Source organism: Anopheles coustani, chromosome 2, assembly GCF_943734705.1.
Source record: "Anopheles coustani chromosome 2, idAnoCousDA_361_x.2, whole genome shotgun sequence".
Lineage (NCBI taxonomy): Eukaryota > Metazoa > Arthropoda > Insecta > Diptera > Culicidae > Anopheles > Anopheles coustani.
Window position 1 is genome coordinate 88,018,680 of NC_071289.1, and position 20,781 is coordinate 88,039,460.

Genomic DNA, 20,781 nt, shown 5'->3' on the forward strand with positions numbered 1-20,781 from the left:
CATCGTTATTTGGTGTACCCAAATGGAATGGAAGCTCTAGGCTTAAATGAATGAACTTGCAAATTTGTGATCTGTGACTTATAAAAGTGGTATGTTTCTAATTATTTATATTATTTATTTATTTATGAAAAACTAATGTAACATGTACCTAATGTAAATCATAGCATATTTCACATGAAAAAATAAAAACTAGATCATTACGTTGAAAAGAAGAAAATTATTAAAATTTTTTTTTGTCATAAAAATGTCTTGTTGTGAGCCACGTGTTTATTCGCTGCAAACCACGTGTTTTGTACAAAATTATATGGACAACAACATTTTCTGAGACGAAAATAATTAGCATGAATCCTCTAAATAATCCCCTCTCGAGTAAACATTCGGAAGGATGGAGCTTTTTCCGGTGATCAAGTTGCCCATCGGAAGTAGTCTGAACAGAGCGCCCAAACCGGAAACAAGATGTTGGGATGCAGAGTGTCACGTTTCTGTATAATCCTCACCATCAGCTCAGTGTGGCTCGTTAGCTGCGTTTCGGCTCGAAGACATCATCGTCATCCGGAACCTCTAAAGTACAGTTATGGGATTTGTAAGTGAAAACCGAACGTCATACAATGCGAAGGCCATTGGTGTGAAAACCCATTTCCTTGCAGATGCTCCCACTAGCTGGACCGTTGCGTTATACATCTGGTACATCGTTAAGCTGGGGTTTATTTTGGGGGCCTTACTTCTGCTGCTGTTTGCCAAAAAATGGAATAGTCGAGGTCAGCCGGTCGTGATCGAAAGTGGACCTGAGTTTTAGTGAGTTGATGACTTAAGTCGTTCTTAGTGGATTCTAATTTTTAATATTTATCAACTGAATTTTTACAGCCATCACCGTTCACTGGATGCACCGGAGCATAATCTGTTCAAGGCGAGCAACATAGAAGACGTAAAGCTCTTTTGGAGTGATCGCATAGAAGCCGTTGTAAATAAATTTAACCAGTAATATAGTGAATAAGATATTGATGTAAACATTGTACTGTTAATAATTTATTCTTCTCTTTAATGAAAAATAATGTAAAAAAGTTGAAAAACGCTTGTATTACTTACCATACTTTGTGAGAAATATTTCAGAATCACCATCATCAATTATGCTCAAAGAAATATGTATATGATTTGAGAAATAGGCTTGAATTTTTATTTATGTTTTATACAAAAACATTTGTTCCTGTTCGATACCTTAAAACAGATACAAAATCACGTAGAGACATCCTTGAAACATGGGTAATGTTGAATCCCTACGTAATTTTAATGTTATCAAATAGTTCGTGATTGGAAAAGGAAAGGCGACCCCTTCCTCCCATTCGCTTAATCCGTTCACAAACCGGAAGCAAATCTAGCACTTTCTTTCGCATTTCTTTCGAACGGTGGCGTAAATTGAACACGATCGTTTATCACTGATTAGTACGAGGGCGTGTTGATGCACAATATTATTATAGGAATACACTCACCAATTTTCCCAGCACTGCGGATGGTGGTACAATCAGTGTGTTTTTGATTCTTCATCCAGGATAATCTTGCGTGCTCACTTCCGAAACGTTTGAAAATGTTTTCGAAAGGCCTTCGTCAATCGTTCGCAGTTATTTTGGTTTTATTGGTTTTGTTCAAGCACACTTCCGCCCAACAAATACGTCGCCGGCGACCACATTATCCTAGATTTGAAATATGTAAGTTGAAAAGCCATCTGTCGATCGAAAGCCGGTGTCCATTTGAAATAAATTATTTTTCGTGTTCTGTTTCAGTATGGCCCTTGCACTGGGTCAGTGCTGCCTACGTGTGGGGCTTCCTGAAGATGGGCTTGATTTTCGCCGGTTTGATGTTGTTGCTTGCGTTTCGAGGGTTTTCCGCTTGGAAAAGTGAGCCTGTTGTTGTCGACCATGGAGCACCTGTGTAGTGAGTTTAGAAAAATCTAGTCGACAATAATATCAACTTGCAACATAAAACTTTGTTTTGTACCATTTTGCAGCCATTTCAGAGGATTCGGGCAGAGAAGTATAGAGGACGACGCTGTGTACTGGATTGATAAAATAGAAACGGTGGCTGATTATTTTAAGGAAGACTAGTTGATACTTATATTTATTGGTAATTTATTTTGAAAATGAAATAAGAAAAAATAAATTGATTCATAATGCTAATCATAAAACCATTTGTAATCCTTGAGGTGTACACAAAGAAAACGAAAAGAAGAGAAGGTAATTTTTAAGAATAAAATTAATAATATTGCAACAAAAGCAATAAGGAATTCTGTTCTGAAGGAGACTGTAGATTTTATTTTATCGGGAATATTAATTCAACTTATCGATCAATTATTTACTATTTTCGTGTTCTTATTAACTTATTCGTGAAAATGAAAATTAAACATGAGTCGGGACGCGTATATCTATTAGGTATTCGTTTATTTGGTTGTAATAAATAAATCCTTAAATTGTAAAATAAATACTGTACATCGTAGAAAGGTTGAATTATCAACTCTTCCTACGTTTTTACTGCTGATCATCCTGACTAGCGACAGCCTCGTCATAATCATCGATCGATCCTGGCCCAGGCCCTTCGAAAACGTTCATCGTGATCGATGGACCCTTCGTCGTGCACTTTGGATACAGCTGTGCACACTGCTCCATGGTCGCCCCGGGGACATCATTCGGCGAACGGTACTTCCGGAAGATGTCCAACCCAAGCATTCGAGTGCCAAGCTTTAGCAGGAAATCACTCCTCGCCCGCATATCCACTTCGCATACGAACCGCTTCCGACAATCTGTGGTGTGCACACCGAGAAAACTGAACGCCAGATCCGTTATCATGTCGGTCAGCTGCAGATCGGACTCTGCGCCCGGTTGGACCGCTTGCCGGGCGGAGCGTCGCCGGCGATGTGGGGGTTTGTCCCAGATGATCTCCTCGTGGTCGTGATGATGATCGTGATAGTACGGCACGGATTCCCGCAGGATAATGGGTGCACATCCGTGCTTGGCCGGGAAGCCCTTGAAGAATGCCCAAATCATGATAATACCGAGCCAGAAGGCACCCTTCACGATGGCGATCACGAACGCTGCGATGCCCCAACCCCACCCGAATGGGTACACTGTGATGATAAAGATAAATAGACATGAAATGAGTTTTTGAATTCGTTCTGCTGTTGGTTGCTGCATTTAAGACTTACCTGCCCAATTAAAAGGGCCTCTTTGACGGGCGGTTACCACATCTTTAAGATCACTGTAATTTATCTCTTCTATTTCCGCCGTTCCCTGAGCTTCGACTACAAACAACGCTCCTAATACCAAACACAGTACTATCCTGTGGATGTCCATCTCTGGAATGTTATGGTCACACGACTGACATGTAATACCAACAAAACGCACCGAGCTGGAAGATTGGGTCTTTTATAACAGTCTGCTCCGGTGGTACCGACTGATCGGAATCGGATGCTAATTGGAGGCGTTAATTGCTACGACCACTTTCGATTTCCATGGACTCCAACTAGTAAATCACGACGGGCTTGAGTAGTATATATCGGGTGGATAGACCGTTGGCTCGGGTTTGTTCCCATGGTGTGGACGACGATCGTCAACTTCGAATTACGCTATGAAGCTATACCTCCTGGTGCTGGGGTTTCTTGGAGTGCTTGTGACAGTGGTGCACGGCGGCGAAAACGATGACACAGCTGTTGCAGCACGGTCAGATAAATACTACGACGAGCTGTGTAATGTCGAATAACAGAAATTTTCCCGCGGAAATGATATTAATCCGTTTGGCTCGTACCGTCCGCAGGGTACCGACATTGGACGTTCCCGGTAACAATGGCCATCAAAGCGAAAGTGATTGCGTGGGTCCTATTCATAACCTACTTCAGCACGATCTTGCAAGCGATCGTGTATCAGCGAAGTGAGCCGTCGCTCCCAGAAGTGTACTCCGTGCCTGCTAATAGTGAATGGGGGTAAGTGTTAAGTAAAACTGAAAAAAACCCCTAGAATATGTCTAAAAATAATACAATTTAACTGTCCTTTCTTCCACCCATGTAGGTATCCTCCATCCAACAGTTGGGGCTGATAGTTGTGGACGCTACCACGTGGCGTCACATTTTGAGTTTATGTTGCGAGACTGAAACCAATTAAATTGATTGTATTTATTTGTTTATTAATTTATTTACTTATTTAATTATTTATTTGAATAAATATGTTTATGTCTTCTATGTTAAGTCCTGTTTTCCCTTTGCTTTGCTTGCCGCAGTAAGAGTTAAAAGTCTCACAGCTTTCTCTAGCATAACCGCGAAGAAATTATCACATGCATTACGCTTTACTTCGATTGCCGAGCTAAAGCAAATAAATAATGTGCATGGTGAAGTGAACTTGATTTATCAATCAGTGCTGTTTAGCCTTCCGGAAAGGATGTTTCACGTGTTCCTTTGCACCGCGATCATCATGCAAATGACGATTACTCAGGCACAAATAGAGAATAACACAACAGCTATTGCCCGGATGGAGAAATCTTCAGGCTGGTGGGAAGAATATTTCAACGAAATTGGTAAGAACGTTAACTCAACAAATGAACTGAACGGAATCGTGCTAAATATAACCTATCAATTTTTAGGATTTTTCGGTCACATTACATCCTTTGAGGCGTTTGTGGTGGTGGCATTCATAACGCAGATGTGGATATTTCTAAAAACTTACCTACTCTACGCTCTGGCAGTTACGCGAACAAAAACGTCCAGTCGAAGTTACGAAGAAACTGTGGAAGGGTTACCAATAAAACCTTACTATTGAAATGTTCGAAATAAAAAAAGAAAAAAATAATCTACATGTATTTTATAATACTTGATATTTTTCTATTGTTTAGTTTAAATGTTTTTTCACGTTCTCCAAGTAGTTTGTAACAATCGGAAAGATAGGATCATATTGCGTAATGTTCTTCTGTCGAACCACGGTTCGGTATTTTTGTAGCGCACCGGTGATAAGCTCCAGCCGGTCCCTCTCCGAGGAATGACTTTCGAGCCACTGTAGCAGCTTCTCGTTGCCCCAACCGGCCGTGACGTGCGGGCTCGCCATATCGTTACCGGCGTACCCGAACAACATGAACAGCACAATGTACGGTGGAACCACTCCACCAACGTCGGTCGTTTGATTAACTAGCTCCTGTGGTGTGACCGTGTACAGTGAGGCCATGGCGCGCAGCAGACGAAAACTTTTCCCCAGCGACGACAGGTCCGGTACGATGGGTTTGAGTGCGCCCTCCAAGTGGTGACAGTCGGCTTTCAGCCGTTGCCTGCCCGCGAAGGAAATTGGACGAATGGTGACCAGATTCTGTACAAACAGCTCAATGCAACGGATGGCCAAACTTTGACCCGCTTCCTCGATCACCGCCCGATCGTTGTAAGGCAAAATGTGCGTGCTCCACGAACGAATGATAAAGTCCTGCAGTTCCTTCATGTATAGCGATGGCCCGGCTGTTGAAATGTTGTTCGAATTTAGACCCGGTTCACGGTGCATGGAGAGAAGGATAACGTTCACGGCAGAATGTATAGAAGCTGTAATGAAAAAATCCTTTAGTAATGATATGTGTAAAATGAGATCCCAACGGAGAAGGTATTATATCTTACCGATTAAAGGTTGCAAAATAGCCAAGGTGATAGTTTTTCCTTCGATCAGGCTAGATGTTAACCGTTTCGAAGCTTCCAGACCGGCGAATTTCGGTCCAAGGTTCAAAACCAATCTATTGATTGCCTCATGATGATAATGAATGATATTTGCCAGGGTAATGTTCTGCGATTGCGATACGTTTGGATTATCTAGACAAAGAGAAGCCATTCAAAGAATATTAAACAGTTTTTATGAATCAATTGTTTAAAAAACTTACCAACCACCTGTTGTGTGTCGGACCCCAGTTTAACATTGCGTTCAATTTTGTTCCAAAGGTCTTTATTCGACACGCACAAAACGCCTGTCACGAGATCGATCAAACGTGGATCGACAATGGCTGCGTTCAGTTCGGTAGAAGCGACACGAACCAACGTATCAATGACCTCTTGGTTGGGAAAATCGACATCAGCCAGCGCTACTTTGAAGTTATTGGCACACTTTTCCAGATAGCCTGCCTCCAGTGAGCTAAACACCTTCTCGCCAAAGGTGAACTGATGATCGACTTTCGTCTCCAGTCCGCGCGCAAGCGAAAGAAGCTTCGGAAGTCCCTGCTGAAGCGTTTGTGTCACGTGCGACTGTGCCGATTTGAATGATTTGATCAGCAGCTTCTCTAGGTTATCCCAAAATTGACGATCAAACTCTTTGGCAAGCGTGTAGTCGTCTCCAAGCGGTAGCTGCAGAAGGCACTTCTGAAGAAACAACACCTGGGTACAGTGGCCAAACATTTCGTCTAGAAACAGCCACTCCAGAGCTTGCCATAGCTTCGTCCGAAAGTTGGAGGAATTGGTCAGTGCAGGCGCTTTGCCGGGACCTTTCATTTGCCGTGCATCCTGACGCTCTTTGGCCGGGGATGAGGCACCTGTTTTGCGTAGTTTCGCCACATCCGTTCCAGCGAACGATTCCTTTATCGCATCTCTCAGGTAAGTGCTGAATGTTTCCAGCACATTGTTGAGACACTTTGGAAGTATCTTTAGGTTGTGAAAAATTCGCAAACACACGTCAACTTGTTCCTGCTTGTTTTTCAATATTCCCTCAAATAAATCCCGATTGGCCACCTTCAACAGGCGCTGTTTAGCTTTCGTTACGGTACCAATTTCTTCTCGCAGGAAGTCAATTTTCGTCAGATCCACATCTTCCATGAGGCCCTCGAGTTCGTTCACGATACCGGCTTGCTCGGCTAGATCGCTGGTACGGGCCAGTTCCTTGTGCACCTGAAGAAATCGTGCACATTGTCGCAGTACATGCGAGGCCTCGTGCAACCGACCGAGTACCTTGGTCTGTGTTTCGAGCAATTCGTATGGCACAGTGATCTGCCGCCGGAGACGTTCCGCACCAAAGCGTAGCGTTTCGATGTGGCTCGATATCGATTCGATCGATGAGTTCAGCGTACCGGCATGTTTGGCCTGCGAAAGTAACGCACCGTACTGTTCGCGAACTTGCTTTTGGAGGGCGCTGGACAGTTGTTCGATGCCTTCGGAGAGTTTGCCAATTTGATCACTGATTGCGACGGTCAGCTGCAGCTCGGGGCTGGGTTTATCGGCAAGAAAGTTTTTGAAGAATTCTGTGCGAAAACGAATACAACGTGTTAAATGCGTAACACTACAACATGTACAAAGAAAATCTCACCATCTTTTTCGATCTTATCACATAATTCTTCGGTCATTGTGGAAAATAATGAGGAATAATTGAAAACACTTTAATTTCTGCTGCAAATAGAAAATACCGATGACGTTCACTATTTTGCTGCCAGCTGGAATGTAAACATCGTCACGTCAGTTGTTTGACAAGTGTCACAAGCGTGCTCAAGTTTGTTTTCATCAACATGGCTTTCGTGGGGCGGATTTTCCGTCGCGGAAATCATTTTCTCACCCTCAAACAGTACGAGAATGTGCAAGTTGCACGAGCAAACCCGCAGGATTTGGTAGAGAAAGTAGCCGTGGCCGAAGGTGGCAAGGTTTTCGTCGCATGGCACCCAAAGCCGGACTTTCCATACGAGTTCAGCAAACCGATCGAGGTGACCGTTCCGGAACCGAACGCAAATCTTGTACGGGATGACATAATCGCCAACAGTCGCGCCGCGTTGAAGGCAAAACACCCGGAATTCGTGCGCCAGGAGTTGAGTAAACTAACGTTTACGACAAAGCACCGATGGTTCCCAAGGGCTCGTGATAAGCGTGCTAAGAAAACACCCATGGATCGTGAATATCTGTAGTGAAGGAGTGTTTATTTCGTCGAGCCAAATTGCCCTTGGTGGAAGAATAAAGTAAAGCATTTAGTTTACGATTATATTAATTCTGTTAATCGACACGCCGTTTTTTTATGAGTGAACCAAGTAAATCCGAAATAGTGGGCACATGTCCTCCATCGATTGAGGCACGGCTGTGCGTGGAGCTGCTGGTGCGTTTGCTATGATCACCCGTATTTCCTACCGATGTTTTCTTGAGATCTCGATGATGCGGGAACGTGGGCATTAACTTTGGGTCACAAGCTGGAATGTAGAAGATTGCTCATTGCTCAGGTGTAATTTTCGATCTTCTGCCATACTTACGCAAGGGCGCCTCCTTGAAGTAGGTGCTCGAAAGGCATTCATCTGCGGTGGCACGATTCTTCGGGTTGTACATGAAAAGGTAGTTTAACAAGCGGAACCCGGCCGAAGAGAGGAACGGAAATTTACTCTTCAAATTATTGTACGGCTGCATTTTGAGGGTGAAATTTTGAACCATTGGCAGCTTGGCGTAGTCTGGCCAAATGCTTTCCGTTGGGGTACCAAGGAGGTTGATGATCAGCTCAATCTGAGAAATTTCACTCAATCCTGGCAGCAGGGGCTTATGTATTAACAGCTCTCCAAGAATGCATCCCGTTGCCCACATATCCACGGCGGTGGTTTGCGTTTTGGCACCGAATAACAGCTCCGGGGGTCGATACCATAACGTTACCAGTCCGGGAGTCATCGGTTTGTCCGAGTCGCTGACATATCGGGCTAAACCAAAGTCTGCTATTTTCAGGCAGCCCTTGTCGGTGAGCAGCAAATTCGAAACCTTCAGGTCCCGGTGTATGATGTAGTTTGAATGTAGATATTTCAATCCTTTTAGAAGCTGTATAATAATACATTTCACTTGTGATTCGGTGAACGGCGAGTCCATATTATCCAGCAGCGAAGCTAAATCCTGTTCGCAGAATTCCATCACTAGAAAAATACTCTCCAAACTGTTCCCCACTACGACCTCTTTCAACTGAACTACATTTTCATGTTTGCAGTTTTTTAGAATCTGTATCTCGCGTAGTCCACTGACCGGGAATCCATCTTTGAATATGTCCTGATCAATGCGTACTTTCTTGAGAGCGACTGTTTCGTTTGAAACCGTATCACGAGCACGAACTGAAATCAATGGAGAGCATCAGTGGTTACAATTGTGTTACTGTTTTCTGGATCTAAAACATACAAACAATCCCATAAGTCCCTTCACCGACACGGTTGCATTTTTGAAACGAAGATACATAGCGACATTTGCCAAACTGCAAGTGAGATATCAGTAAATAGTACCTAATATCGCTGGATTGATAAATTTGCTCTTACCACATCTTTTGGTGGAATTTCGGTGAACTCCTTCGTACGGAAATTCATCAGCGAACCTTTGCGCTGAACTGGACGGCTTGGGTCGCGAAAATCGGTATAGTCTGCGAAATGATTAACGTATAACAGCTGGATTATGATACTGCAACTTATAAATCAGGCAATTAAGCTGAAACTAACCTGATGGCATGATCAAAATTGGAAAATATATCTACTGTTTCGGTGGGTTATTGTATTGTTGATTGTTTACGCTTTTCCCGGCTTTCTGGAATAAACAACTTGTTTTGACATTTTGCATCAGGCTGTAGGCTGCGTGCTGTATACTAGTGATGGGTAAATTCGATGGCTCCGACGGCTAAGGTGGCTCCGACGGCTAAGGTGGCTCCGACGACTGCGGTGGCTCCGAATGACTCCGGACGACTCCAGACGGAACCGTAGGTGATTGATGATTTAATAATTTATAGAGGTTTTGAGCCGGGAGGCTTCTTTCACCTCTAAAGGAACCGTAGGTTTTACTAAGCCGGAATCGAATCCGGTTTAAAGAAGCTCCAAGGGAAGTGGTTCGGAGCGGTGGGTGCGGTATAATTCCATCACTACTGGAGACTAGTGGCTGCGTTAGTAGTGTTTGATGTGAAATTTCAAATTATTTTTCCGTTATTGTTGATTCTTAAAATTTACTCATTGTTTTTGGAATGGTTTTATGCAAGGGCCGGTTGCTGGATTCTTTTGATCTGCCAAATAATAGGTACAGATGGCGTGTTGACCATCATTTCTTCAGCTGTTTTGGCAGAGTTTTGAATCATCAGGGTCAAAACCCCAAAAAAGGACATCGGTGGTATTTAAATTTCTATATGCGAACGTTGTTCAAAATATTAGTTTGAAGATAATACATTCGCAACAGCGGAAAGCAACAGGTTAGAAAAAGCTGATAAAATATTATTATGGTTCTTTTTACCTTCGGACACCCGATGCAATGTTTCTCATCTGATTAGAAATAAATACAATTAATAGCTCGGTCGCCTTCGTAGAGCGAAAATTATACAATTCAGTTTATCGTTATATCTTTGCAATAAACAAAAAAATCTTTATCAGCTGTAGAAAAACAGTCGAAAGCCATCCGGATCGCCCTAAGCAAACGGAATTAGGTTGAATTTTATTCTTTATTGTGAAAGTTTTCCTACCAGACTGGAGCGGTCCACGGTCGGGTTGAACATCGAACGGAAAAACGAGCCGGAGAATCTTTTCCGCTTCATCACGATCCGACGGTTCAAGGGTTTGGCCGTGTTTTACCTTTCTATCGAGCTGATTTTCCACACTAATCCTCGGATCATTGGACGTTGGCCCGTGTGTTAAGCTATCCGTGCGGCAGCAGGACATTTCAGGTTGATGGACCCTTTTCGTGAGGATGATGTTTTTTCGGCAAATGTTTGCCGAAACCGGATCCGTAGATGGGTGAGAAAGGATACAAGGCGGCACCCAAGACGGGGGAGAGCATATTTTGTGCCATTCGTAAATAGACCGAAGGGTATCCTTTGGACGTTTTTCTGTCTCGTGGAAGCCAACTGCTTTTTTTTTTGTGCGTGCCAGTTTTCTTCATCCAAAAGGATGTGAATTCACAAAATGAAAAACACAAAACGGTAGAAAAGCACGGTAAAATACGAAGTGAGAAAACTAAAATTGAATCATTTCGCTTCGAGAGTTTGTGATTCGTTTACTGTTCGATTCTATCCAAAATCTATTGTATTAACCCCCAAGAAACGGACGTCCGATTGGGTTGGTTTGGGTTGGGTTCGGTTCTGGTTGTTTGTCCGCCTTCGAGAACACGTAAAGCCGAAAGCAGAGGCCATTGAAGGGGATTACAGGTTGTCTGCTTTATTTACTGGTGTGTTCGATGCATTAGCAAAATGAAATGGCGAAGACGGGACCAACCAGGTTGCTTAAAATTTATGCTGTGTGTTTTGCTGGACTAACCTTCCCTGAGGCTAGATGCTCTGGTAATTCGATGATTAAAGATCCATAATAGAGTAAGTAGCTGAGTGCATGATCAATATAAACTTTTTTTTCTCTTATTTCTAATAGAAAGTTAGCTTTCGTTAACACCGTTCCTTGTCATGTGGTCAGAAAGTGTTCATATCTACACGAGCTGAATACTTTGTGACTAAAAGCGTTTTATTGGAGACTTCCTTTTTCTAACGATTGGGCATCGAACGTGAGGTATAATAAACCCGTAAAATTTAATGCACTTTCCATTAAAATGAGCACCATTCTGTGACACGCAAAACGACGTCAGCGGGCTTTGGAGAAAATTTAATGTCGATAGCAAAACGATTTCGCGCATGGTGGCGGGCGGACATAACCACCGGATGATAGCTTTTCCCAACCGGGTTTCCGGTATTGGCAATCGTCGTCAGAATATTCCGCCAACCGCGTGCGAGAAAGTTCAGAATTAGTTCGAACTTGCTCCCTCCCACGGTGCGGTTTCGTATGGCTCGGTAATGTGGTTATTAATATTCTGATACATGGCATTATTTCTCCCCCCACGCCCCTAGTTGCTTTGCATCTGCAGTTCGCTTTTGACAAGTCGGGACTCCATTTCCACGTCTTGGAGCGTTTTATCAGTACCGGGGCGGGTATCTTGCCCGGGGTATCGTTTCATAATGGAATTGTCCTAACGAACGATGGCCCGTACGATGGTTGTTTGAAGATAATGCCGGCGACGATGTGCGCATATGTGCGGGCTTAGTTTGAATTATGTCGGATGTGGTCTTAAACCCAACATAAAGACGACGAATAAAAGTGAACCATCCGTCCGTTCCGATTCGAGCAGTCCCTCCAGGCGCACGTTCGTTTAAGTCGTGCATTTCCCCCTCGGAGAAGCGAATATATTGTCCATCTTTGGCGAGGCAATCCGTAGGGGCAGAAAAAAAAACGCAAACCGCACAACACTTAATACATCCATTCGTTTCCAACGAGTGGAAAATTTATTTATGCGACATTAGGGCACATTAATGGTTTCCTGCTGCTATCGTGGCCGTTAGTAACGCGCTCGGCCACCTTTTGCATTCAAAACCCCTTTTCGCACCCGTCCGAGTCACTGGATGGTAATTTCAAAGATTGTAATTAAGAACGTGACCCCGAATGCGAAAAACCACATTAAGGTTCCACCCCGGATGAATAGGACCAAAGCGGCTGCCTTTCTCCCAATGCAGTGTATTAGTGGTGCGAAAAACGAAAGAAAAGCCCCCTTATTACATTACGTGCGGAATTCCGTGTCATTAGGCATACCACCGAGTCGTTAGTGATTTCTTCGGCACGAGCAACAGTGTCGAAACGACACCACAATTACCGCGGGAAGGAAGAACCGTTTGCTCCCGGTTGGTTTTCCCGGGTCCGAGAGAAATAAATGCTTCGCACGCGTATGTAAATGCGTCCAACGGCTCAAGGGTTGTTCGTCGGCGCGAGGCTGGAAAATGTGCAGCGAGCTTCAGGGGAACCGTAAGACAAAGTTTGCGTCCCGGGTAGAAAATGGACCGAAATGATGAACGATTGCTACACGGTACCGAGTTTGTGGCTTTTCGCGAGATTCGTCGCATTAGCTGGGTGTTGGGAAACTTGCTCACCTTTCGCCCAATTTTCCCCCCCTTCTTCGGCTGGTGAGTTTGGCCCCCATGGTGCACTTCGAAGACGTGATATTATTAGTCGTTCGCCGATGAAACTAATTGGAACGACTGCTCCGGTGTAATGCCCCAGGGTGATGCTGTTGGTGCGTAATCCCGGGATTACGATTGGTGATGGAAAACAACCATTCCATCGTGAGAATTATGGACGCCTCGGGTCGCCTCATCCGTTTGGTGTGCAAACAAATTGGAAAGCATCACGATTAATCTTCGTGGTTTTGCCGGTTTGGTTGTGGTGGGGGAATTAATTTACATTCATGCCCGGTGCATTAGTTCGGCTTCAGTTGAGCAACCTCTTCGGTTTGAGATTTGAACCGGCGACTCCAATCAGATTGGCAGGAACCTACTTGTAGTGATTTGATTATGCTAATTTAAGAACGAAGTAAAGATTGAAAATCCCTTGAGATATGATGTAATTTGCTTACAGGTTCGCACAGCTGTTGGAATCAATTCCAAGAAGGATTATCTGATTAGTTCAAAGTTTGAACCACATTCCGTGAATTTAGTGAATGCTATTTGATTAAAAACTTCTAGTTGAAAAGAATTATAATGTTTTCCTGCATCGAAGCCCACGGTACCGATAATTTTATTAAACAACGTACACTGGACAATTATTAGATCTGTAAAATTTCAAATCGAACATAAAGAATGCATTTTAGATCTCGACGATCCTGGCAGTTCCATCCGAATTAATAGAAAAACTTAAACATCAGACTCAAGAAGCAATTTATATTATGAAAATGACCCACTTTTATCAAAGCGGAGGTTTAAACACTGAAACAAAAAGGAAATCTTCAACGCACGGAACAACCGAACTTGTAGAACTTCGGTATACCACCATATGGTAGCGGTTTGATACGATGTGCTCAATGTGCTCCAAAGTCCCCAACCCGGAACGAACACCTGAAACAACGAGAATTACCCTGCTCGAAGAAACTCCACTTAGGCGGCCGTATGAAAACACTTCACCAAAAAGCATTCCATCCCTTTTTTTTCAATCCCCTGTGCTTCCAAAAAAGGTGATGAAACCTGGGGACGACCAAAGTCTGGAAGGTGGTCGATAAGAATCGTTCGAGCGAGGCGTCCGTGTGGACGGAGAATTTTGATAGCAGATTTTAGAAGCAGGAGTACTGACGTAGATCGAGAAAATGGAAAAAAGAAAACGATGCAGGCTCGGAACTTCACCCAAACTCCGAAGCCTAGACCCTTTGTCTGCTGGTGAGTTGGACGGCATGGCGTAGATTGCAGACATACCCTGTAAGTGCATTGATCCATGAAACTCAAATTGAATGTAGAATCGTCGGGCGTGTGTTCGTCCAGCACTGCACTCCATCGGTTTTTCTCGTAGGAATCTCTGGCTCTGGCGCAGTGTTGAACCCAGCCCAGCTGTCGCTGCCCTTCCGCCCCGTTAGATTTCGCACGATTGCCCAAGTGTATTGGCACTGATTGGAAGTGAATTTTTCGCCCGAACATCTCTAATCTGCTGTGAAGGCTACGGTCAAACGGTGAAAGGTGAGCACCGGGCTGGTATGGTGCATTCTAGAAACCGGTACGGACCGGGTTTGGAGAAGAAAAATTTAGTTTTCTCCACTAAAGGTAATGCTGCTTTTCCGACGCAGGCTAGCAGCAGCACGCCGGGGTCCCACAATTTTCCGAGAACAACTCTTGTTATTGAGGTTGGCGCATTTGCACTGCAGTTTGCACTCACCGCTTACGCCTGGTCCTTTCCAGGAAAAGACACAAACAAATATACGCTAGAAGAAAGCTGAACAGAATGTTTGCTTCTATATTGTGCTCTACTTTCGGATTCAATCAGGCATCCTCATGTGTTTAAATGGCGCCCTTTCCAAGAGAGTGGCTATTCAATCGTTTTTCTTTGCACGTGCAGTAAGCCGAAGTGAGCTGGTTCGTTTCGTTTTTATTGACTGGTTTTTAAGGAAAATCTTCAAACGAATAGAAATACGTAACGTGTTTTTATGACTGAAATTTTCCACAACGTTCAGTGGCTTTTCAATGCATTTGCCATGCCATCGTTGTTGTGCTATCACTCGACCACTGCTATAAACATCAACAACTTTAACGTAGCAACCAACGCACAGGTAAGTACACGCTACGCAGCCGCGTCCCTGGTAACCATGGGGAGCACCGAAGGCTCTGATGCCTGCACCTGTTTGTTCGATATACGCTCAAGCCAAAAAGCCGGTGCTGACAACAGGTTCGATAAAAGGATTGCGCAAACGTGCGAGCGGTGTTACTGAGTTTATTTTCCAAACCATTTGCCTTCCGTTCGACACGGATGACGGTGCCGGTTAAAACGTCGGATTTTGGGCCTGCTGATGTTTGGTAAGTAAAGCCCCGATGCACGTTGAAGAGCCTCGGACGGGAAGGCCGTCCTTCGGAGGGTGTAAAAAATGTTCCGTTCGCACTGTTTGCTCAACGATCCTAGGCGAGATTTGTTTCCCTGATTGTTGATTTAGGCTGCTCGTCGTATCGAGGGTGAAAGAAACACTACCGCAGCTTTTTTTTCTTCTTCCAGATGTAGCTCTGGGAAAATCCGGACGATACAGCGCTCGAATCCGTTACGAATACTGTTCAGCAAATCGCACATCGAAATAGAGTAGTAGAGTTGACACAACTGTCGGCAGGTCTAGCAAAATGGTATGTTTGACTTTATCTGTTGACACTCCAATTTTTTGTTTGAGTGTTAACTCCATATTGATATAGCCGTTCTAAACCGTTCCATTTCAATCCAATTCCCATGTTATCCACGGCCAAAGGGTCCGAAAAAGGCAAAAGGAAGCAGTGAGTATCAGTTTTATAATGTAGCTCCAACACGTAGCAGTAGTAACCATATCGTTGCACCGTTTCGGTTATGGCAGCTGTCATCGATGGCGTCGACACGTCCAGCATGTCCCGGGAGCAGCTGGAGCAGTTCGCCCTCAAGCTGCGGAACGAGATGGAGCGCGAGCGTGAAGAGCGCAATTTTTTCCAGCTCGAGCGCGACAAGCTGCGTACGTACTGGGAGATTACGCGCAAGCAGCTGGAGGAGGCCAAGGCGGTCATCCGCGGGAAGGAGCGGGACGTTGAGGTAGCGCAGGAGCTGGCCGAGCAGGACACTAAGAACGTGATGCAGGAGATGAAGCACCTGCAGTACGAGCACCAGTCGCACATCGGAGAGCTGCGGGCGGAGATGATGACGCAGCTGAAGATGGCCCAAGAGGACCATACGCTGCAGGAACGGGAGCTGCTGAACGACAAGCGGGACCTGAAGCGGCTGCTGCGCGAAAAGGAGGAGAATGCCGAGCTGGAGATCCAACAGCTGAAGCTGAAGCACAGCGAACTGCTCAGCGTGGAGCGGGCCAAATTCCAGGACGAGATTGAGGCCATGACGAAGCTGTTCGAGCAGCGGCTCGCCAGCTACAAGGAGGAGGCAGAGGTGCGCCACGAAATGGAGCTGTCGGAGGTCGAGGAGCGGAAGAATGGGCAGATCGCTGAACTGATAAGCACCAACGAACAGGCGTACCGGGAGATGAAGAGCTACTACAACGCGATCACACAGAACAACCTAGCGCTGATCAACAGCATGAAGGAGGAGATGGAGGAGATGCGCCTACAGTCGGACAAGGACCTGAAGAGCTTCACCGAGGTAATGGCGGAGAACAAACGACTCACGGAACCGCTCAAGAGCGCTCAAGCTGAGCTGGTGGAGCTACGGAAGAAGCTCCAGTACTACGACCGCGACAAGGCCACCCTCAACCGGGTGAAGACGAGACTCAACAGCACCCAGAAGCAGCTGTCCAGCCTCAAACTAGAGCAGGACGTGCTCCAGATGCGTTGCGAAAAGCTCGTCGAGGAGCGGGATCAGCTGAAGCGGCTGTTTGAGAAATCAATGCTGGAGCTTCAGCAAAAGTCTGGCCTGAAGAACTCGCTGCTCGAGCGCAAGCTGGAGTACATCGAGAAGCAGACCGAGCAGCGGGAGGCCATTCTCGGTGAAGTCCTATCGCTGGCCGGCATCGAGCCTCAATCGCTGAGCGTCCGGATCGAAAAGCTGCTGGTTCAAAAGAACGATAAAATCCAAGCTCTTCGGTACGACCTGGCGCGGGTGAGTAAGATGTACGACGATCTCCTGTCGCTGATCGAAGGCAAGCTGGTAAAGTATGGCATCACGCTGAAGGACCTGGAGCTGACGAACTTGCGGCAGGATAAGTGAGCAGACGGTCGGCATTTAGTGGTGGCATAAATTAATGCGTGTAATTAAGAGGACTTTCAATGCATTGGGCTAATTATCGATTGAACTGTTGGAGAATATATTACCAGCCACATCTGACCTCCGTTCGACAGTTTTATCTTTTCCGCCGTTCTGCTCCTTGTGAATGGTAATGAGGAGCATATGCAGCATAAAATTAAACCAGAGCTCAATGAGAATTTGCACCAAGGGGCGTCGTACTCTGTTTGCCTGTGGTGTAATTTAAAGCGTTTATCCCAGCACCCAATGCCACTAATTACGTGAATGAAGGAAGCGAATGAAACCGTTCTCTAACCCCTGTTTGTTGGTATAAGACGCTCATCATGTGCAAATGATAATAATTACCGGGCGGCACATCATGAATCATCCATTGGCATCGTTTAATGTTATCTTTTTCCCGGAGGCTCTGGCTTTTCAAATATCATCCTTACAAAACGTCTGGCGTTCTTGTGTTCTCTTCGAGTGAGCCTTCACGATGGCAAATTAATTCCGCCCACTTTTCCAACAACCGGTTCAGACCATGTTCATGTGGGGAGATATTAATGTGTTCCAGTAATTCTTTTTTCAAACAGCAAAATTGTGCCCTCAGGATAAGGTAAGCTTTCCGGAGGACGAGACGAACGTGTCGTGTGTAAAGCAGCGCAATGTATATCACGTGTCCGGAGAACTTTTGAATTCATCCGCGCACTTGGTTCGGGATTACGTTGGTTTTGTTGACGACACCGGTAACTTGTGGCATAGGTCTTCTGTCACGAGCGTGGTTGCCTCTTTTTTGCTTCTCGACTTCCTCCAACACCCGTGCATTCGGAGGAGCCCATGGGTTATGCCGCTAAGAACGATGAATTCATTTCCATGTCGGAGCAATTCTGCAAAAACAAACCCTTCAGCCGTAACTCTCGACGGTCGGTGTGGGATGTTTCCTTTTTTTTTTTCCACTCCACCAGCATGTCTCATTAGGATGATTTTGTAATTAGCGGCTTTTCCATTCGTGCACTTGTTTGCGGTTACTCTCGAGCCACGATTTTCCCTCGGCTCATTACGCAGCTCCCATCCATGGACGCGCATTGAATGGGTGAAATTAAAAGTAGGCGAAAGGGACGCCGCACGGTTGGATAGAGGGTTTGTAAAATTGTTCGTGCAAGTATTGCGCAATCCTAGGGGTGGAAATTCCTTTGGAGGAGGAAAGTTTGTAATAGCTTTAAGAGCCAGATGCCAAGGCATAATGCTTCGCGAGGTCTTATCGTATTTTAACACCCATTTGTTGGTTCGGCTTTCAATCGAGACTCACTCCGAACCATGTCTGCGGTCCGTCCGGCATAATTTTCTTACCTCGAAACCTGCCAATGCATATCTATTAACGAATCAATTATGCAAATGAAGCACCGACCCTCCGCCGGGGCTTATTTATTCATCATCGCATCGCGCGTCAACGGCTCTGGAAAGCCAAATGCCCTGATATTCCACAGGCTCGTGTATCATTGTGTCCGTTTCGTTCCGGTGTGGTTCGAACCGTCCGCTAAAACAAACAACCTGGTTAACAGATTTGTTTGTCTGATTGACGCTTAAATCAATCCTTGCCTTAGCCGTTGGGAACCATCATAGACCGTACGATCAGCAAATATCCTTGTGCGAGCAGCTTACAAGGATAGGTTAGTATTGTATACCCCGAGGTAGTTGCTTCGATACCCGTCAATATGATAAGATGATGATTTTGCCCTAATGCATGTTAAGACTTGACGTATTCTGATGAGGAATCGTTCGCATTGATGGAATGAATGAGATACAGCCATATAATCACAAACAGCATATTCAAGAAGTGCGCTAACGGTTAGTCTCCAGTTGTGTAAAGTTATAATGAGATTATGAACTGTTCCCCCAACATTAGATAAACCATTTAAAACCCAGTTTTCAGCAAATAGTCTTGCAAAGTTATCCAACCAAATAAAATAATTAATTTATTTTCATTCAAAAAATAACTGCAGGAATCATCGAATCGAACAAAACTGTTGTAAAATATAGTATTAATGTCAAATAAATAATCTTCACATATTCACATACAACATCAAATTCCGTTAGCACATCCTGGTGCAAGGAGAACACATTTTGTTAAACATTATCTCGCAGATTTCACCCTTTATTGGAAAACTTCCACCAGCAAACGTAATTGGAAGTCAAATAAACGATCCAATTGAAACGCTAATTTGAACTTTCATCCAAACTCTCATTACTCAACGCCCGATGGATGACATTTTGCAATTGGCGCTCGCGGGCCCCGCCATTCCGCCAAACGACGACGACGTGGATGCAAATTTTATTATACTTTTCTTTGAAAAGTTTGTCAAAATTGTGCCCCCATGCTGCGTGCTTGCCTGCCTGACTGGAAGTGGCCGGGAAAAGTGCAGAAAAGGATGAGCCACGCTTCACCGAGGCAAAGGATGACGTATTTAATTTAACTTTTCCAATGTCGAAACTGCGTCCGATAGCTAGGGGGGGAACAAAAGGGAAAACTGGGTTTCAATCGATTGTACGCTCGTGGTTCGAGATGCTGCAGCTTCAGCGTGTTAAGTTTTTCACGAAATACATTTTTCTAAACGGAAAATCTGTGACTATAGAAACTTTTTAAATTTTTGTTCCATTTCCTTCGAAAACCTTGTTTCCTTTTGAAACTATGAGGATATATTTTCCCAAGAGGGAAAGAAAGTAGCATCTTATCAGCTCGATACGCGAAACCCTCGATAGGACACGGGGTGCAATAGTTGGTGCAACCAGCATTTCCCGGGAATCTCCTCGTCGAGATGCAATAATTTCAAAGCAATTCACTAACCAGACCGTAACATTCGGGATCCGGATAGGCAACCCTCCGGTTGGGTCGGTTCCGTGGGGTAGGGGCTTTGAAACAGTGCAGCAGAGAATAAACGCTTCCGGGGCGCTCGCTGGCTTTTCTCGGGAACCGTCTTTTCCCAGTGCCGAGGTTCGATACAACGTACGCTGGAAAGCGCACTTTGGGCATTCAAAGGGAAAACACAACGTTCCAGATGCGGTGGGGAAGGTTCGCGCGGAACCTGGCTTGGTGATTTTCCGATGCAAGATTCGGTGCTGCAGTTTTCCGAATGCCAGCATGCCAGCTGCATGCGCGTCCGGGGGTGTGAAAATCAGTATGCCCGGAATGCCCCTCGCAAGAAGCAAGGGAAAACTGGGATGGATCGCGCAGAAATTTTCCTTCCCAGCGGAGCATTCAACGGGTGGACTCAAGGAAATGAATGGTTGTTTTCGGGGCAGCCTTCGGCGAGCCGGCCGGATTTGTTTGGCAAAGCTGGGAGTCGTTTACGCCGTGAAGAACTTTTAGCTCACTTTCGACTTTGTTTGTTTGTGCATTCAACCACTTTTCCAACGCCCTGCACGGTGCATCGCAAACGGAAAAGCAAGGGTGCCCGGAACAATAGCGTCAGATTTATGCTCGCCCTAGCGTAGCCAGTTTTTATTTGTTTCTTTGCGATCGCCTTCGTGCTTCTGCGTGTTCCTTTGGTTCTGTACACGGGGGGGTTTTTCCACATCCGGAAAAATAACGCCCAACCGGTTTTCTGTTATTTGTTTATGTCCACCGAAATCATACGC

The 20,781-nt window shown here is 45.0% G+C and overlaps 7 protein-coding genes across 7 annotated transcripts; 4 read left to right on the forward strand and 3 right to left on the reverse strand.

The window, feature by feature from the left end:
* Positions 1-456: 456 nt before the first annotated feature.
* Positions 457-982, forward strand: LOC131265265 (uncharacterized). The gene is made up of 3 exons (XM_058267527.1): positions 457-583; positions 648-795; positions 865-982. The coding sequence occupies exons 1-3, from the start codon at positions 457-459 to the stop codon at positions 980-982; spliced, it is 393 nt and encodes a 130-aa protein (XP_058123510.1).
* A 1,537-nt stretch (positions 983-2,519) lies between these two features.
* On the reverse strand, positions 2,520-3,341 carry LOC131265266 (uncharacterized). The gene is made up of 2 exons (XM_058267528.1): positions 3,194-3,341; positions 2,520-3,115 (listed from the first exon to the last, which is right to left on the reverse strand). Exons 1-2 carry the CDS (start codon positions 3,339-3,341, stop codon positions 2,520-2,522), a joined length of 744 nt encoding a protein of 247 aa, XP_058123511.1.
* A 274-nt stretch (positions 3,342-3,615) lies between these two features.
* Positions 3,616-4,080, forward strand: LOC131265268 (uncharacterized). The gene is made up of 3 exons (XM_058267529.1): positions 3,616-3,733; positions 3,802-3,967; positions 4,053-4,080. The coding sequence occupies exons 1-3, from the start codon at positions 3,616-3,618 to the stop codon at positions 4,078-4,080; spliced, it is 312 nt and encodes a 103-aa protein (XP_058123512.1).
* A 767-nt stretch (positions 4,081-4,847) lies between these two features.
* LOC131263596 (conserved oligomeric Golgi complex subunit 5) lies at positions 4,848-7,376 on the reverse strand. The gene is made up of 4 exons (XM_058265823.1): positions 7,296-7,376; positions 5,887-7,230; positions 5,630-5,818; positions 4,848-5,557 (listed from the first exon to the last, which is right to left on the reverse strand). Exons 1-4 carry the CDS (start codon positions 7,330-7,332, stop codon positions 4,866-4,868), a joined length of 2,262 nt encoding a protein of 753 aa, XP_058121806.1. The 5' UTR covers positions 7,333-7,376; the 3' UTR covers positions 4,848-4,865.
* A 92-nt stretch (positions 7,377-7,468) lies between these two features.
* Positions 7,469-7,961, forward strand: LOC131263608 (large ribosomal subunit protein mL42). The gene has a single exon (XM_058265838.1). It carries the CDS (start codon positions 7,492-7,494, stop codon positions 7,879-7,881), a length of 390 nt encoding a protein of 129 aa, XP_058121821.1. The 5' UTR covers positions 7,469-7,491; the 3' UTR covers positions 7,882-7,961.
* Positions 7,830-9,504, reverse strand: LOC131263600 (cyclin-dependent kinase 10). The gene is made up of 5 exons (XM_058265829.1): positions 9,424-9,504; positions 9,247-9,347; positions 9,113-9,185; positions 8,218-9,048; positions 7,830-8,157 (listed from the first exon to the last, which is right to left on the reverse strand). The coding sequence occupies exons 1-5, from the start codon at positions 9,431-9,433 to the stop codon at positions 7,967-7,969; spliced, it is 1,206 nt and encodes a 401-aa protein (XP_058121812.1). The 5' UTR covers positions 9,434-9,504; the 3' UTR covers positions 7,830-7,966.
* Positions 9,505-15,703: 6,199 nt separating this feature from the next.
* On the forward strand, positions 15,704-17,130 carry LOC131263603 (dynein regulatory complex subunit 4). Its single transcript, XM_058265833.1, has 2 exons — positions 15,704-15,722; positions 15,800-17,130. The coding sequence occupies exon 2, from the start codon at positions 15,829-15,831 to the stop codon at positions 17,128-17,130; it is 1,302 nt and encodes a 433-aa protein (XP_058121816.1). The 5' UTR covers positions 15,704-15,722; positions 15,800-15,828.
* Positions 17,131-20,781: the final 3,651 nt, after the last annotated feature.

Coding starts and splice junctions, on each gene's coding strand:
- LOC131265265 (XM_058267527.1), top strand. CDS start 457: ATGTTGGGATGCAGAGTGTCACGTTTCTGTATAATCCTCACCATCAGC. Junction 584..647: donor AAAGTACAGTTATGGGATTT/GTAAGTGAAAAC, acceptor ATTTCCTTGCAG/ATGCTCCCACTAGCTGGACC. Junction 796..864: donor GAAAGTGGACCTGAGTTTTA/GTGAGTTGATGA, acceptor GAATTTTTACAG/CCATCACCGTTCACTGGATG.
- LOC131265266 (XM_058267528.1), bottom strand. CDS start 3,341: ATGGACATCCACAGGATAGTACTGTGTTTGGTATTAGGAGCGTTGTTT. Junction 3,116..3,193: donor AGGCCCTTTTAATTGGGCAG/GTAAGTCTTAAA, acceptor TTATCATCACAG/TGTACCCATTCGGGTGGGGT.
- LOC131265268 (XM_058267529.1), top strand. CDS start 3,616: ATGAAGCTATACCTCCTGGTGCTGGGGTTTCTTGGAGTGCTTGTGACA. Junction 3,734..3,801: donor TAAATACTACGACGAGCTGT/GTAATGTCGAAT, acceptor TACCGTCCGCAG/GGTACCGACATTGGACGTTC. Junction 3,968..4,052: donor CCTGCTAATAGTGAATGGGG/GTAAGTGTTAAG, acceptor CCACCCATGTAG/GTATCCTCCATCCAACAGTT.
- LOC131263596 (XM_058265823.1), bottom strand. CDS start 7,332: ATGACCGAAGAATTATGTGATAAGATCGAAAAAGATG. Junction 7,231..7,295: donor TGATAAGATCGAAAAAGATG/GTGAGATTTTCT, acceptor GTTTTCGCACAG/AATTCTTCAAAAACTTTCTT. Junction 5,819..5,886: donor CGACACACAACAGGTGGTTG/GTAAGTTTTTTA, acceptor CTCTTTGTCTAG/ATAATCCAAACGTATCGCAA.
- LOC131263608 (XM_058265838.1), top strand. CDS start 7,492: ATGGCTTTCGTGGGGCGGATTTTCCGTCGCGGAAATCATTTTCTCACC.
- LOC131263600 (XM_058265829.1), bottom strand. Junction 9,186..9,246: donor AAATTCCACCAAAAGATGTG/GTAAGAGCAAAT, acceptor TCTCACTTGCAG/TTTGGCAAATGTCGCTATGT. Junction 8,158..8,217: donor CTTCAAGGAGGCGCCCTTGC/GTAAGTATGGCA, acceptor TCTACATTCCAG/CTTGTGACCCAAAGTTAATG.
- LOC131263603 (XM_058265833.1), top strand. CDS start 15,829: ATGTCCCGGGAGCAGCTGGAGCAGTTCGCCCTCAAGCTGCGGAACGAG.